This window comes from Esox lucius, chromosome 3 (assembly GCF_011004845.1).
Source record: "Esox lucius isolate fEsoLuc1 chromosome 3, fEsoLuc1.pri, whole genome shotgun sequence".
Taxonomy (NCBI): Eukaryota; Metazoa; Chordata; class Actinopteri; order Esociformes; family Esocidae; genus Esox; species Esox lucius.
In genome coordinates, this window is record NC_047571.1 from 20,449,110 (window position 1) to 20,461,377 (window position 12,268).

At 47.8% G+C, this 12,268-nt stretch overlaps 1 protein-coding gene across 1 annotated transcript in view; it reads left to right on the forward strand.

Annotated features, from left to right (window-relative positions):
- The window catches only part of dnah9l (dynein, axonemal, heavy polypeptide 9 like), a 33,677-nt gene that overhangs the window by 4,493 nt on the left and 16,916 nt on the right, over positions 1 to 12,268 (forward strand). Inside the window, exons 9-42 of the mRNA XM_034289346.1 lie at positions 180 to 347; positions 697 to 813; positions 1,129 to 1,266; positions 1,387 to 1,511; positions 1,605 to 1,800; positions 1,998 to 2,102; positions 2,223 to 2,414; positions 2,507 to 2,707; positions 2,847 to 3,182; positions 3,268 to 3,401; positions 3,793 to 3,913; positions 4,284 to 4,453; positions 4,873 to 5,095; positions 5,211 to 5,327; positions 5,866 to 5,952; positions 6,091 to 6,249; positions 6,346 to 6,429; positions 6,543 to 6,701; positions 7,392 to 7,637; positions 7,849 to 8,073; positions 8,165 to 8,256; positions 8,468 to 8,594; positions 8,715 to 8,900; positions 8,979 to 9,104; positions 9,202 to 9,309; positions 9,442 to 9,573; positions 9,672 to 9,832; positions 10,019 to 10,175; positions 10,257 to 10,402; positions 10,847 to 10,963; positions 11,052 to 11,190; positions 11,271 to 11,363; positions 11,813 to 12,007; positions 12,088 to 12,165. Of these exons, the coding sequence (XP_034145237.1) occupies positions 180 to 347; positions 697 to 813; positions 1,129 to 1,266; positions 1,387 to 1,511; positions 1,605 to 1,800; positions 1,998 to 2,102; positions 2,223 to 2,414; positions 2,507 to 2,707; positions 2,847 to 3,182; positions 3,268 to 3,401; positions 3,793 to 3,913; positions 4,284 to 4,453; positions 4,873 to 5,095; positions 5,211 to 5,327; positions 5,866 to 5,952; positions 6,091 to 6,249; positions 6,346 to 6,429; positions 6,543 to 6,701; positions 7,392 to 7,637; positions 7,849 to 8,073; positions 8,165 to 8,256; positions 8,468 to 8,594; positions 8,715 to 8,900; positions 8,979 to 9,104; positions 9,202 to 9,309; positions 9,442 to 9,573; positions 9,672 to 9,832; positions 10,019 to 10,175; positions 10,257 to 10,402; positions 10,847 to 10,963; positions 11,052 to 11,190; positions 11,271 to 11,363; positions 11,813 to 12,007; positions 12,088 to 12,165 (5,160 nt within the window). The remainder of the gene's footprint in view (positions 1 to 179; positions 348 to 696; positions 814 to 1,128; positions 1,267 to 1,386; positions 1,512 to 1,604; positions 1,801 to 1,997; positions 2,103 to 2,222; positions 2,415 to 2,506; positions 2,708 to 2,846; positions 3,183 to 3,267; positions 3,402 to 3,792; positions 3,914 to 4,283; positions 4,454 to 4,872; positions 5,096 to 5,210; positions 5,328 to 5,865; positions 5,953 to 6,090; positions 6,250 to 6,345; positions 6,430 to 6,542; positions 6,702 to 7,391; positions 7,638 to 7,848; positions 8,074 to 8,164; positions 8,257 to 8,467; positions 8,595 to 8,714; positions 8,901 to 8,978; positions 9,105 to 9,201; positions 9,310 to 9,441; positions 9,574 to 9,671; positions 9,833 to 10,018; positions 10,176 to 10,256; positions 10,403 to 10,846; positions 10,964 to 11,051; positions 11,191 to 11,270; positions 11,364 to 11,812; positions 12,008 to 12,087; positions 12,166 to 12,268) is intronic.

The following is a 12,268-nucleotide window of genomic DNA, read 5'->3' on the forward strand; positions in this document are numbered from 1 at the left end:
GACCCATTGTATAATGTTTATTGTCTGTTTTCATCTACCACAACTATGAATGGAGATGAGCTATTACTTAAATCGGGTACAACGCAACACTTGTTCTTGTTGGACATTGTCCATGTCTAAATAACTATTACAAATGAAATCCCTTCATCTATCGATTTATCAATTCATGGATCTGTCAGGAGCTGTTTGTATCAGCGCTGGACTTCCTGAAGCTGGAGAAGGTGGAGCTGGGAGGGGTGCGAGGGAAGATGCTCAGTGAGATGGTGTTCACTATGAACGAGGAGTTCCATGACAGCTGGAGAACTCTGAGGGAGAGCAAATACGACCCACTGGATTACACTAAACAGGTAAATAGAGCTGGTTAACTAATACCACCAGATGGATTATACTAAACAGGTAAATAGAGCTGGTTAACTAGTACCACTAGATGGATTACACTAAACAGGTGAATAGAGCTGGTTAACTGATACCACCAGATGGATTACACTAAACAGGTGAATAGAGCTGGTTAACTGATACCACCAGATGGATTACATTAAGCAGGTAAATAGAGCTGGTTAACTGATACCACCAGATGGATTACACTAAACAGGTGAATAGAGCTGGTTAACTGATACCACCAGATGGACTAAAATAAACAGTTACAACTATATTTAACCACTCATAGTGTGTGATGTTTTTTGCTGGTGTGTTTAGGACTTCCTGATGGACTACAGGGGTTTCATGGAGCAGAACAGGGACTTTGACCAAAGACTTGGAGCCGTTCTCAACCTGGCATTCCAGCACTCCAAAGGCCTGGAGTCTGCCTTCAAGGTGAGACACTCCTGGAAAATAATGTTGCTGATATCGATAGCTCGACACACCACCTTCCAAGGTAGCGTGCACCACATTTTCAATAGTGATCCCCTGAGTTTTGTAGGCGTGAAGACAACCGTCTCGGAATTCTATCAAGTTCCTGTGTAGCACGCACACAATAATGATTATGCAAAATAGGATAAGTCCATCTAGAATTTTCTTCTCTCATTATGTGAACAAGCCTTAAGTGTTTTCTGTTTTGTATGTGTGACCGACTGTTTTCCGTTTGTTTGTGTGACTGCCGGTTTTCTCTATGTGTTTGTACTCCTCCAGCTCCTCCAGATCTTCGGGACCCTGCTGGAGAGACCCAGGATCAACCAGCTGTTCTCCCCAAACTATAGCACCCTGCTGGGCATGTTCAACACAGAGATTGACCAATGTCAGCTCATCCTGGATCAACAGAAGGAGCTGGTGAGAGGAGAGGGAATTGGAGGCGAGAGGAGGGGAGGTATAAGATGGAGGGAGGTTTTGTGAGATGCTTTTCTCTCCAGTTCCAGAGCGGTTCTTTGTGTGTGTGTGTGTGTGTTCCAGGTGCGGTCGGGCTGTGTGGTTCTCCATAAGAACATGCCGCCAGTGGCGGGGAACCTGAAGTGGTCGCAGGAGCTACGTGACCGCATCCTGTTAAACCGCAACAACCTCAACCATCTCATTCACATGTAGGTCTGGTCTACACACACACACACATATACACGCACACATCCAGTCTCACGGCTTCTCTCTGTAATTCTGTATTCCTGTCCATCTCCCAGGCCGCTGCATTCTGCTGAGGCACAGGATGTTCTCCAGAAGTGTGAACGGGTTCTAGAGGTACTAGACCAGCACGATGAAGAGCTATTCTCCGTGTGGACAGAGGGGTTGGAGGACCTCTGTAACACACACCTCCAGGAACCCCTACTCACTGCAGACGTGGAGACGGGTCTGTTCCAGGTCAACTTCAGCCCTGCAGTAAGTCGTCCTGGTGCCCTGATCCCTACCTGCTCAGAGGATTTGACCCCCTCAACCAACTCCCAACCAATGATGCTAACCTGTACCGCTAAATCTCCAAGTCTCCATTCCCTGATCACTAACCCCCGTCTTCAGTGTGATCCTAGCCTGCTGCCGGAGACATTGTGCTGCATTCAGTGTGACTCTGTCTCTCCTAGCTGACCTCAGTGCTGAGGGAGGTCAAGTACCTGGACATGCTGAAGAGCCACAGCATCCCTGAAGCTGCGCTACACCTCTACTCCAAACAAGAGACACTCTGCATGGTGGGTGTTGTAGAAATGTACTGAGCCAATGGTTCCGTCTCCTAAACGCGCACACACACACACACACACACACACACATGTTCTGGAGTGTGTTATATTACTGTAATGTGGTTCTTGCAGTACACCCAGACCTTGGCCCTGATAACCCATTGGTACAACCGCCTGCACAGCACCATCCTGGCTGTGGAGCTGGGATTGGTTAAGGATGAGATGGGCGGGACCAGGCGGCAGCTAGATCCCGCCCTCCGAGAACTGACCTGGAGTAGGGATGACTTATGGGAATACATCAAGACAACGCGAGACCTGGTGCAGGTAACACACACACACACACTGTGTTTTTTTTCTTCATACATCCCTTCTCACCGAGTCCCACATCTCTCCATTCATCTCTGTCTTCGATACAGGATGTGTCCTCTAGGGTCCAGTCCAGCAAGGCTAATGTTGAGTCCATTCAGGCTCTGATGGGGAAGTTTAGTCACCAGGCCTTCATCACCAGGAAGACCAGGGGTTCTACCCTCCTCATCCTCGCTGACATGGAGGAGAGTATCCGCAGACAGTACACACTCATCACCAACACAGGGGAACAGATACACACACTGTTACAGGTACACACACACACATATATACATACATGATCGCAAAACCTGTACAGTCATTCACACACACATACTGTAACTAAAGACAAATGACATGACCTTGTTTGATGTATCTCTTTCTCCCCCTCCCCCATGCTCTGTCCCTCAGGAGAACCGGTCTCTGTTAGGGGTCTCAGACCCAGACTGTGCAGAGTGGAGGTCTTACACTGAGTATGTAGACAGCATGGTTCTTGCAGGGTTCTCCAGTGCAGTACGCTGTTCCCTACAGTACCTAATCGACAACACTGACCCAGACCTCCCCATTGCCCCACTCTTTGAGATCCAGCTGGTCCTCAACACCAATGAGATGACCTTCGAACCCTCCCTGGATATTAGTCACAAGAGCAACTTCTATGATATAATTGACAAGATGGTGAGGGACATCACCAGGATGGCGTCATTTATACCCCGGGTGGCCAAGCATAAACAGATGGACAACTATCAGGTAGAACGGATTACGCACACAATTTCAGAAACATTGCAATGAACTTTTTAACCTTTCACTACTGACTTCTGACCCCTTGCACTAGCCTGACATAGATGGGATGGTTGACCTATCAGACCTATGCCAGGTCATCAGAGGTCGTGCTCGATCTACCATCTCTAAGGTCAGGGAATACCAGGGGTCATTTGCCAGTTACCGCTACCTCTGGACAGATGACAGGTCAGATTCCTTACTCTGTATTCTAATTAGTACTATAAATGTAAAGTAGGTCTTATTCTGGATACTAATACAGTATTATGAAAGTGAAGTAGGTCTTATTCTGGATCTACTACTATTGAAAATGTGGAATGTGTCTTATTCTGGATCCTGATACAGTATTTAAATGTGATTGTAGGTCTTATTCTGGATCCTGATACAGTATTTAAATGTGATTGTAGGTCTTATTCTGGATCCTGATACAGTATTTAAATGTGATTGTAGGTCTTATTCTGGATCCTGATACAGTATTTAAATGTGATTGTAGGTCTTATTCTGGATCCTGATACAGTATTTAAATGTGATTGTAGGTCTTATTCTGGATCCTGATACAGTATTTGTGATGTGATTTTAGGTCAGAGTTTATGAGACAGTTTCTTCTGTATGGTCATGTCCTGAGCACAGAGGAGGCTGAGCTCTATGCAGATTATGAACTGACCAAGAACCCGCCCACACTGGACAACTTCAAAGAACAGGTAAGAACCCAAACACTGGACAACTTCAAAGAACAGGTAAGAACCCGCCCGCACTGGACAACTTCAAAGAACAGGTAAGAACCCGCCCGCACTGGACAACTTCAAAGAACAGGTAAGAACCCGCCCGCACTGGACAACTTTAAAGAACAGGTAAGAACCCACCCACACTGGACACCTTTAAAGAACAGGTAAGAACCCAAACACTGGACACCTTCAAAAGAACTGGTAAGAACCCAACCACACTGGACAACTTCAAAGAACAGGTAAGAACCCGCCCACACTGGACAACTATAAAGAACAGGTAAGAACCTGTAATATTTGCCTTCTAGGTCAGTCTGTTTGAGTGGTTTTTAATGTTTTTGTGTTCCAGATCAGCCTGTTTGAGTCTCTGTATGTGCGGGTTAGTAAATTGGATGACAAGAAGGTGTTCTATGGCTGGCTACAGCTGGACATCAAACCCTTTAAACTGGCTCTGATGAATGTTATCAAGAGGTGGAGCTGGATGTTTAAAGAGCACCTCCTCAACCATGTCAATCAGAGGTGACACACACAGACAGATCAACATCACACACACACACACACACACACACACACACAGTGGCCAGTTTATTAGATACATGTTAATGGTTTGCTATATAGATCAGGTCATTGAGGCATCCAGTTACTGAAATTGAAGCTATAGGCAAAACGAGTGACCGCTAAGAATGACCGAGTATCAACATGGGGCAGTATCCTCATGGAACTTTCCCTATACCTTGTGGGATTTTTGCCCTGTCTAATTCAGGCTGTTCTGGAGGAAAACGGGTCCAACCTGGTTCTAGATCTGTGTAGCTTGTCATTCGGCCACTGAGTGCAGATCAGTACACACACACACACACCCAGGTATAAACGTGTCTCTCTTTTCCAACATACCCGATATCCCCTGTTTAACTGTCTGTCTTCATCTGTCTTTTTCCCAGTGTGATGGACTTGGCCTCGTTTGTCCAGGACACATCCACAGGTCTGTCTAAGAAGGTGTCGGACGGGGACTATGCTGGTCTGGTAGAAATGATGGGTTATCTGATGGCGATGCGGGACAGACAGATCAGTGACGAGCAACATTTCAAACCCCTCAAGTCCACCTCAAACTTACTCAAGACCTACGGACAGCAGCTACCAGAGAGGGTTTATACACAGCTGGAGGTAGACCGTACACACACACACACACACACGCAGATACACCCACAGATACGCACATGACACCCATGGTCATTCTAGGATGCCTGCGATGCTTTATAAGGTCTTATAACCTGTGCAGGAACTGCCAGAGAAGTGGAAGAGTCTAAAGAAGGTTGCGTTTACAGTGAAACACGAGGTCGCCCCTCTGCAGTCCAACGAGGTCTCCGTCATACGCAGGAAATGTGTCCGCTTTGAGGTGTGTGTGTGTGTTTGTGTCCAGTGAAGTTGTGTGTCAGGGGTGTAATATGTCACACTCACAAAGGCACACATAATACTATAATGCAGAGCCCATAGAGGGAGCTTAGCAAAGCAACTGATCTGGCTGCTCTTCTGAATTATACATGTTATATAAACCCTGACCTGACCACCACTTCTGTGGGTCAGATATCCTATTCACTGCCTGCTGGCGCCTCCTCTGTCTGCACCGTATGTCGGAAAGAATTAGGTGTGTATATATCAAACTTTTTTGGGGTGGGTGAACCGTGGTTCACCAATTCATTAGGACCTATGATTGTGTCATTGGACAAACCAAGTCTTGGGACCTGTGAAGGCGTATTTTAAATGCCTTCATTTTTGGTAACTGATAGAAAATGTACAGTTATCAAGCTGGTTATGGTTGTTGGAAATTATAAAAGAAAAATTAAAGCATGCTGTATTTATACAGTTTCTACTGCATGTACATATACTGTATAGCCCAGACCTCCAGTTATAATCGCAGATGTATAATGTTTCAGATCAAGCAGCATGAGTTCCGAGAGCTGTTTCGCCACGAGGTCATCTTCAGAATTGACACAGATGAGCCTTACAGGCTAATTGATAAGGTCAGTAGCTCGTCTGCATAATGTAGGAGGTTGAAGGACAAAGACTTACAGGGCATCGTGGGAGAATTTGGGAGCTTTGACCTGAGAAACTGCAGCTATAAGCAGGGTTGCGTTTGAAACGTTTCTGTCTGTATACAGTCTAACCGGGTCGTGGCGGTGCTGGAGGCAGAGATGCAGAAGCTCCAGGACACCGCCGATCTGTTTGAGGTCAGTTTCCCGGACTACAAGCAGCTTCGCCAGTGTCGCTCCGACATCATCCTGGTCAAAGCCGTCTGGGACATGGTCATCTTCGTCAAGGTGCAAAAGCAGCTCTAAGTGTTGCTGATGAGAGTGTAGTTCCGTAGTGACTCTCGGGCCCATGCTCACCAGATGGTTTTGTCTTGTGTAACCCAGACCAGTATAGAGGACTGGACTAAGACACCGTGGAAACAGATCAACGTGGAGCAAATGGACACTGAACTGAGGAGGTTCGCCAAGGTGCTGTGTGGTCATCCTAATACATCCTTAATCTGAGAGCTTGAAATCTGAGGCCGTTATATTTCTTGGGCGTGTGTACATTATATACGGTGTGTGTGTGTGTGTGTGTGTAGGAAATGAAGACCCTGGATAAGGAGGTGCGTGTGTGGGATGTGTATCTGGGTCTGGAGTCGACGGTCAAGAACCTACTGACGTCTCTCAGAGCCGTCAATGAGCTGCAGAACCCTGCTGTCAGGGAAAGACACTGGCAACAACTCATGTCCACCACTGGGGTACAACCGTCTCTCTTCTCCCCTCCTGTTGATGGTCACCACTGGGGTACAACCGTCTCTCTTCTCCCCTCCTGTTGATGGTCACCACTGGGGTACAACCGTCTCTCTTCTCCCCTCCTGTTGATGTCTACCACTGGGGTACAACCGTCTCTCTTCTCCCCTCCTGTTGATGGTCACCACTGGGGTACAACCGTCTCTCTTCTCCCCTCCTGCTGATGGTCACCACTGGGGTACAACCGTCTCTCTTCTCCCCTCCTGCTGATGGTCACCACTGGGGTACAACCGTCTCTCTTCTCCCCTCCTGCTGATGGTCACCACTGGGGTACAACCGTCTCTCTTCTCCCCTCTTGTTGATATCTACCACTGGGGTACAACCGTCTCTCTTCTCCCCTCCTGTTAATGGTCACCACTGGGGTACAACCGTCTCTCTTCTCCCCTCCTGCTGATGGTCACCACTGGGGTACAACCGTCTCTCTTCTCCCCTCCTGCTGATGGTCACCACTGGGGTACAACCGTCTCTCTTCTCCTCTCCTGTTGATGGTCACCACTGGGGTACAACCGTCTGTCCTTTCCCCTCCTGCACTCTCTCCACACACCTTCCTCACTCGCACTCTCATTGTCCCCCTTTAAAAGTCTAGTGTCAGAGAGAAATGACAATCGCTTTCATTGGCTGTTGACCTCTGACCCCAGGTGCAGTTTGTGATGTGGGATGGAACCACTTTGGGAGACCTCCTGGAGTTGCAGCTCCACAGAGTGGAGGACGAGGTGAAAAACATAGTGGACAAGGCTGTCAAGGAGATGGCCATAGAAAAGGTGCTGGCTGAGATCGGTCAGACATGGAGTGGGATGGCCCTGTCTTATGAGAAACACCCCAGTACTGGAACTCCACTGCTTAAGTCAGACGAAAACCTGATTGAGACACTGGAAGACAACCAGGTGACCTACCACCCAAATACCCAATACAGATTTCCCCATATAGATATAAATCCCTCTGTCTGCTCATTCAGTGTCATTCCAAGTGATCCGTGTTGAAAACACTATTATATCCACCCCAAAAGTCATTAAAGCAACTCTTAAAACTCCTTTGAAACCCTGTGTTCTATAACTACAGTACAACTACGTGTTCGTCTTTGTCTTCCCCTCCCAGGTCCAGCTGCAGAACATCCTGATGAGTAAGTATGTGGAGTACTTCCAGACGGAGGTGAGCGGCTGGCAGAAGCGACTGATGGTGGCTGACCTGGTCATCTCCTCCTGGATGTCTGTCCAGAGGACATGGGCCCACCTCAACAGCATCTTCACCAACAGCCATGACATCCGCTCTCAGCTGGCCCATGATGCCGAGCGATTCCAGAGCATACACTCAGACTTCCAGGTGACAGCCACACTCTGCGGTAGAACCGATGTTTACCGTGTTACACCACTGTGAAGCGGTTAACGATATGATTGTCTGTGTGATGGAACAGGACATGATGTCAGAGGTTGTCCAGACCAGTAACGTGGTGGAGGTCACCAACCACCCTGGCTTCCTGGAGAAGCTGGAGACTCTACAGCAAAGGCGTGTGTGTGCTTGCTTGTGTGTGTGTGTGTTCTGCAGGTTTTAATTTCCTCTTGGAATGATCAGAAAAGAAAGTTAAGCAAGGACAGTTTGTCTTCTGGGGACATTTTGCACACCAATAAAGCAAAGGATGCCTAAGAATATGTATCTCAATATAATTATATATTTGTGTGTGTCTGTGTGTTTACTTACCTTTGTCATGTTCCCCCAGGTTGTCGGTGTGTGAGAAGGCCCTGGCTGAGTATCTGGAAACCAAGAGACTGACCTTCCCTCGCTTCTACTTTGTCTCTGCCACAGACCTGCTGGAAATCGTCTCCAAAGGGACACAACCCAAAGAGGTCAACAACACTAGTGTTAACATAAATGAACATTATACTGCAGTAAATAGGATGGGAAGATGAGGATGGCGGTCAAAATAATGATGAAGAGGATGATGTGTGTGTGTGTGTGTGACACAGGTTACCAGGCACCTGTTGAAGCTGTTTGATAATGTGGCAGATCTTCACTTCCAAGATTCGGAGGGAGGGGGAGAGGGGGAGAAGAAAGAGGGAGAGGATGATGAACGGGAGGCGGTTGCCATAGGAATGTATAGTCGAGAGGGGGAGTACGTATCCTTCTCCGAACCCTGCATCTGCAGGGGTCAGGTGGGAACTCTGTCTGTGTGTGTGTGTGTGTGTGTGAACATTTGTTCCTATCTGAAATGCCTGTTTGTGTGTGAGTAGGCAGAGTGCTGGCTGAGTGAACTGGAGAGAACCATGCGTTCTACTGTCCGGAAGGAGATCCAGGAAGCTGTCTCTGCTTATGAGGACAAACCCAGAGACCAGTGGCTGTTTGACTACCCGGCACAGGTAATCCACCAAACTACACTCCCAAACAGGCTCTAGTTCCAGATATCTGGACACAGGAATGGGCCTGCGTCCTCAGTGTGTGTTCTCCTCTGTCCAGGTTGGTCTGACAGGCAGTCAGGTGTGGTGGGCGACAGACGTAGGCATCGCCTTTGAGAGGGTGGAGGAGGGCTTTGAGACCGCCCTGAAAGACTACAACAGAAAACAGGTATTCACACCTGTTACAGATCACTCAGGTGACCTCTTGTGCCCATCGTCTGATCCCCGGTGAGAGATGGAGGTGCCATGATGGTGCTTTTAATTTATTTGGGTTTGTGTGTCGTGTAATGGTTGTGGTCAGGTCACCCAGCTGAACTCCCTGATACACATGCTACTAGGAGATCTGAGCCCTGGCGACAGACAGAAGGTCATGACCCTATGCACCATTGACGTGCACGCTCGCGACGTGGTCGCCAAACTCATAGCGCAGAAGGTGAGGTGACACGTCACTCTTGTAGGGAAAATCTCTGAACGCCATTGCCCGTTACGTAACCACTGCTCTGAGATGACGTTGGGGGTTGGGTTTCCTAGGTGGTGACAGGACAGGCGTTTGCATGGCTCTCCCAGCTGCGTCACCGCTGGGATGATGTGACCAAACACTGTTACGTCAACATCTGTGACGCTCAGTTCCAGTACTCATATGAGTACCTGGGGAATACCAACAGACTGGTCATCACTCCACTGACTGACAGGTACACACACACACACACCCTTTCTCCATCTGCTACATCAAGTGGGAAGGGAGCGTTGCTCTGGTCTCTGCGATTCACTCATGATTCACTCATGATTCACTCATGATTCACTCATGATTCACTCATGATTCACTCATGATTCACTCATTCCAAATTCTTTCTCCTCCTCTTCTTCTTCCTCCGCAGGTGTTATATAACTTTGACCCAGTCTCTGCACCTGACGATGAGTGGCGCCCCGTCTGGTCCAGCGGGCACCGGGAAGACGGAAACCACCAAGGACCTGGGCCGCTCCCTGGGCATCATGGTCTACGTGTTCAACTGCTCCGAGCAGATGGACTACAAGGTGGGGTGGGGATACTGTGTTTTTGGTATAATAACCTGTGTTTGTCTAAAATACCCATACATTTGCCCCCGGCTTCTGCAGTCCATAGGGAACATATATAAGGGCCTGGCCCAGACAGGCGTGTGGGGCTGTTTTGATGAGTTCAACCGGATCTCTGTGGAGGTGCTGTCTGTGGTGGCCGTGCAGGTGAAAACCATCCAGGACGCCATCCGGAACAGAAGACAGAGGTGGGGGTTCCCAGCAAGCCAACCAATCCTACACAGAAGTTAAAAAGCTGGGGTTCTCCCGGCTGGCGCAGCAGTCTAAGGCCCTGCAGTGTTGAGGAGTCCGCTACAGACAGGTTTCATGGTTGAATACAGTAAAATGTCAAGTATTTTGACAGTGACCCAGGAAGAGGAATTCACCTTTCAGTAGGACAGCATTAAACAGTATTGTTTATGGCAGCGTGAGCGCATACTACGGCATTCTAAATGCTATGAACAGGACCCGACATATCCAGGGTTGTAATTATAGGCAACGCGAGTTAGGGAACTTGAAAAGCATGTAGATTGCCCTACAGAGTCATTGGACACCTCGGTAAAGAGATATCCGTTCATCAACTTGATGTTAAACTTCAAACAGGAGAGAAATCTAAGCTTTTATTAAGGTAGAATTGTTTGTGTTCCTGTTAGGTTCCTTTTCCTCGGGGAGGAGATTGAGCTGAGGCCAACAGTAGGGATCTTTATCACTCTGAACCCAGGCTACGCTGGCAGAACCGAACTGCCGGAGAACCTCAAGGCCTTGTTCAGGTGACACACAAACACACGCACACACACACACTGAAATGCTCATCAACCCTCTGTCTTCCTTCAACCTGATTAATCCTCTCCAACCTAGGCCGTGTGCCATGGTGATCCCTGATTTTGAGTTGATCTGTGAGATCATGCTGGTGGCTGAGGGATTCATCGACGCTCGCATTCTCGCACGCAAATTTATCAGCCTGTACACGCTCTGCAAGGAGCTGCTCTCTAAACAGGTACGTGCGCGCACGCACACGCTAACACACTTACAAAACACTCTAATGCTACGGTAGGTAATACTGCTCATGTGTTGTAGGACCACTATGACTGGGGCCTGAGGGCCATCAAGTCAGTGCTGGTGGTTGCTGGATCACTGAAGAGAGAGGACAGGAGCAGACCAGAGGAACAGGTAACACACGGTTAACCAGGTCTCTGTTTCTATCCCATAACGCTGATAATGTCCCTATATTCCTGTCTGTTTCTGATCATGATAATGGTCTTATATTCCTGCCTGTTTCTGATCATGATAATGGTCTTATATTCCTGCCTGTTTCTGATCATGATAATGGTTCTGTATTCCTTGTCATAATGTCCTTATATTCCTGTCTGTTTCTGATTAAGATAATGTCCTTCATTCCTGCCTGATTCTGATCATGATAATGGTTCTGTACTGCTTGTCATAATGTCCTTATATTCCTTCCTGTTTCTGATCATGATAATGGTTCTGTATTGCTTGTCATAATGTCCTTATATTCCTGTCTGTTTCTGATGATGATAATGGTTCTGTATTTTTTGTCATGATAATGACCCCGTATCTGGTCCTGGTAAATGTCCCTGTATTCCTGTCTGTCTATTTAGGTCCTGATGCGAGCGTTAAGGGACTTTAACCTTCCTAAGATAGTGACCAGTGATGTCCCTATATTCCTGGGTCTGATCAGTGACCTGTTTCCCCTGCTGGATGTCCCCAGGAAGAGAGACCCAGAGCTGGAGGCCGCTGTACGACAGTCAGTCGGTCAACTACATCTACAGCCTGAGGAAAACTTCATACTCAAGGTAGCATGAATGAAAATGCATGGAAAGCACTGAACACCGTTTGCCTTTATAATTATATTCCGTATGTTTTATATCACCAGGTGACACAGTTGGAGGAGCTTCTGGCTGTCAGACATTCTGTGTTTGTAGTGGGAGGAGCTGGGACTGGGAAGAGTCAGGTAAACTCACAACAAACGCATTCATCCAAAACAAAGCCAACAGGTATTAAATCATTGGCCTCTCTACTCTGAAGTGGCATGTGACAGCGTTCTGCCTTTGAGG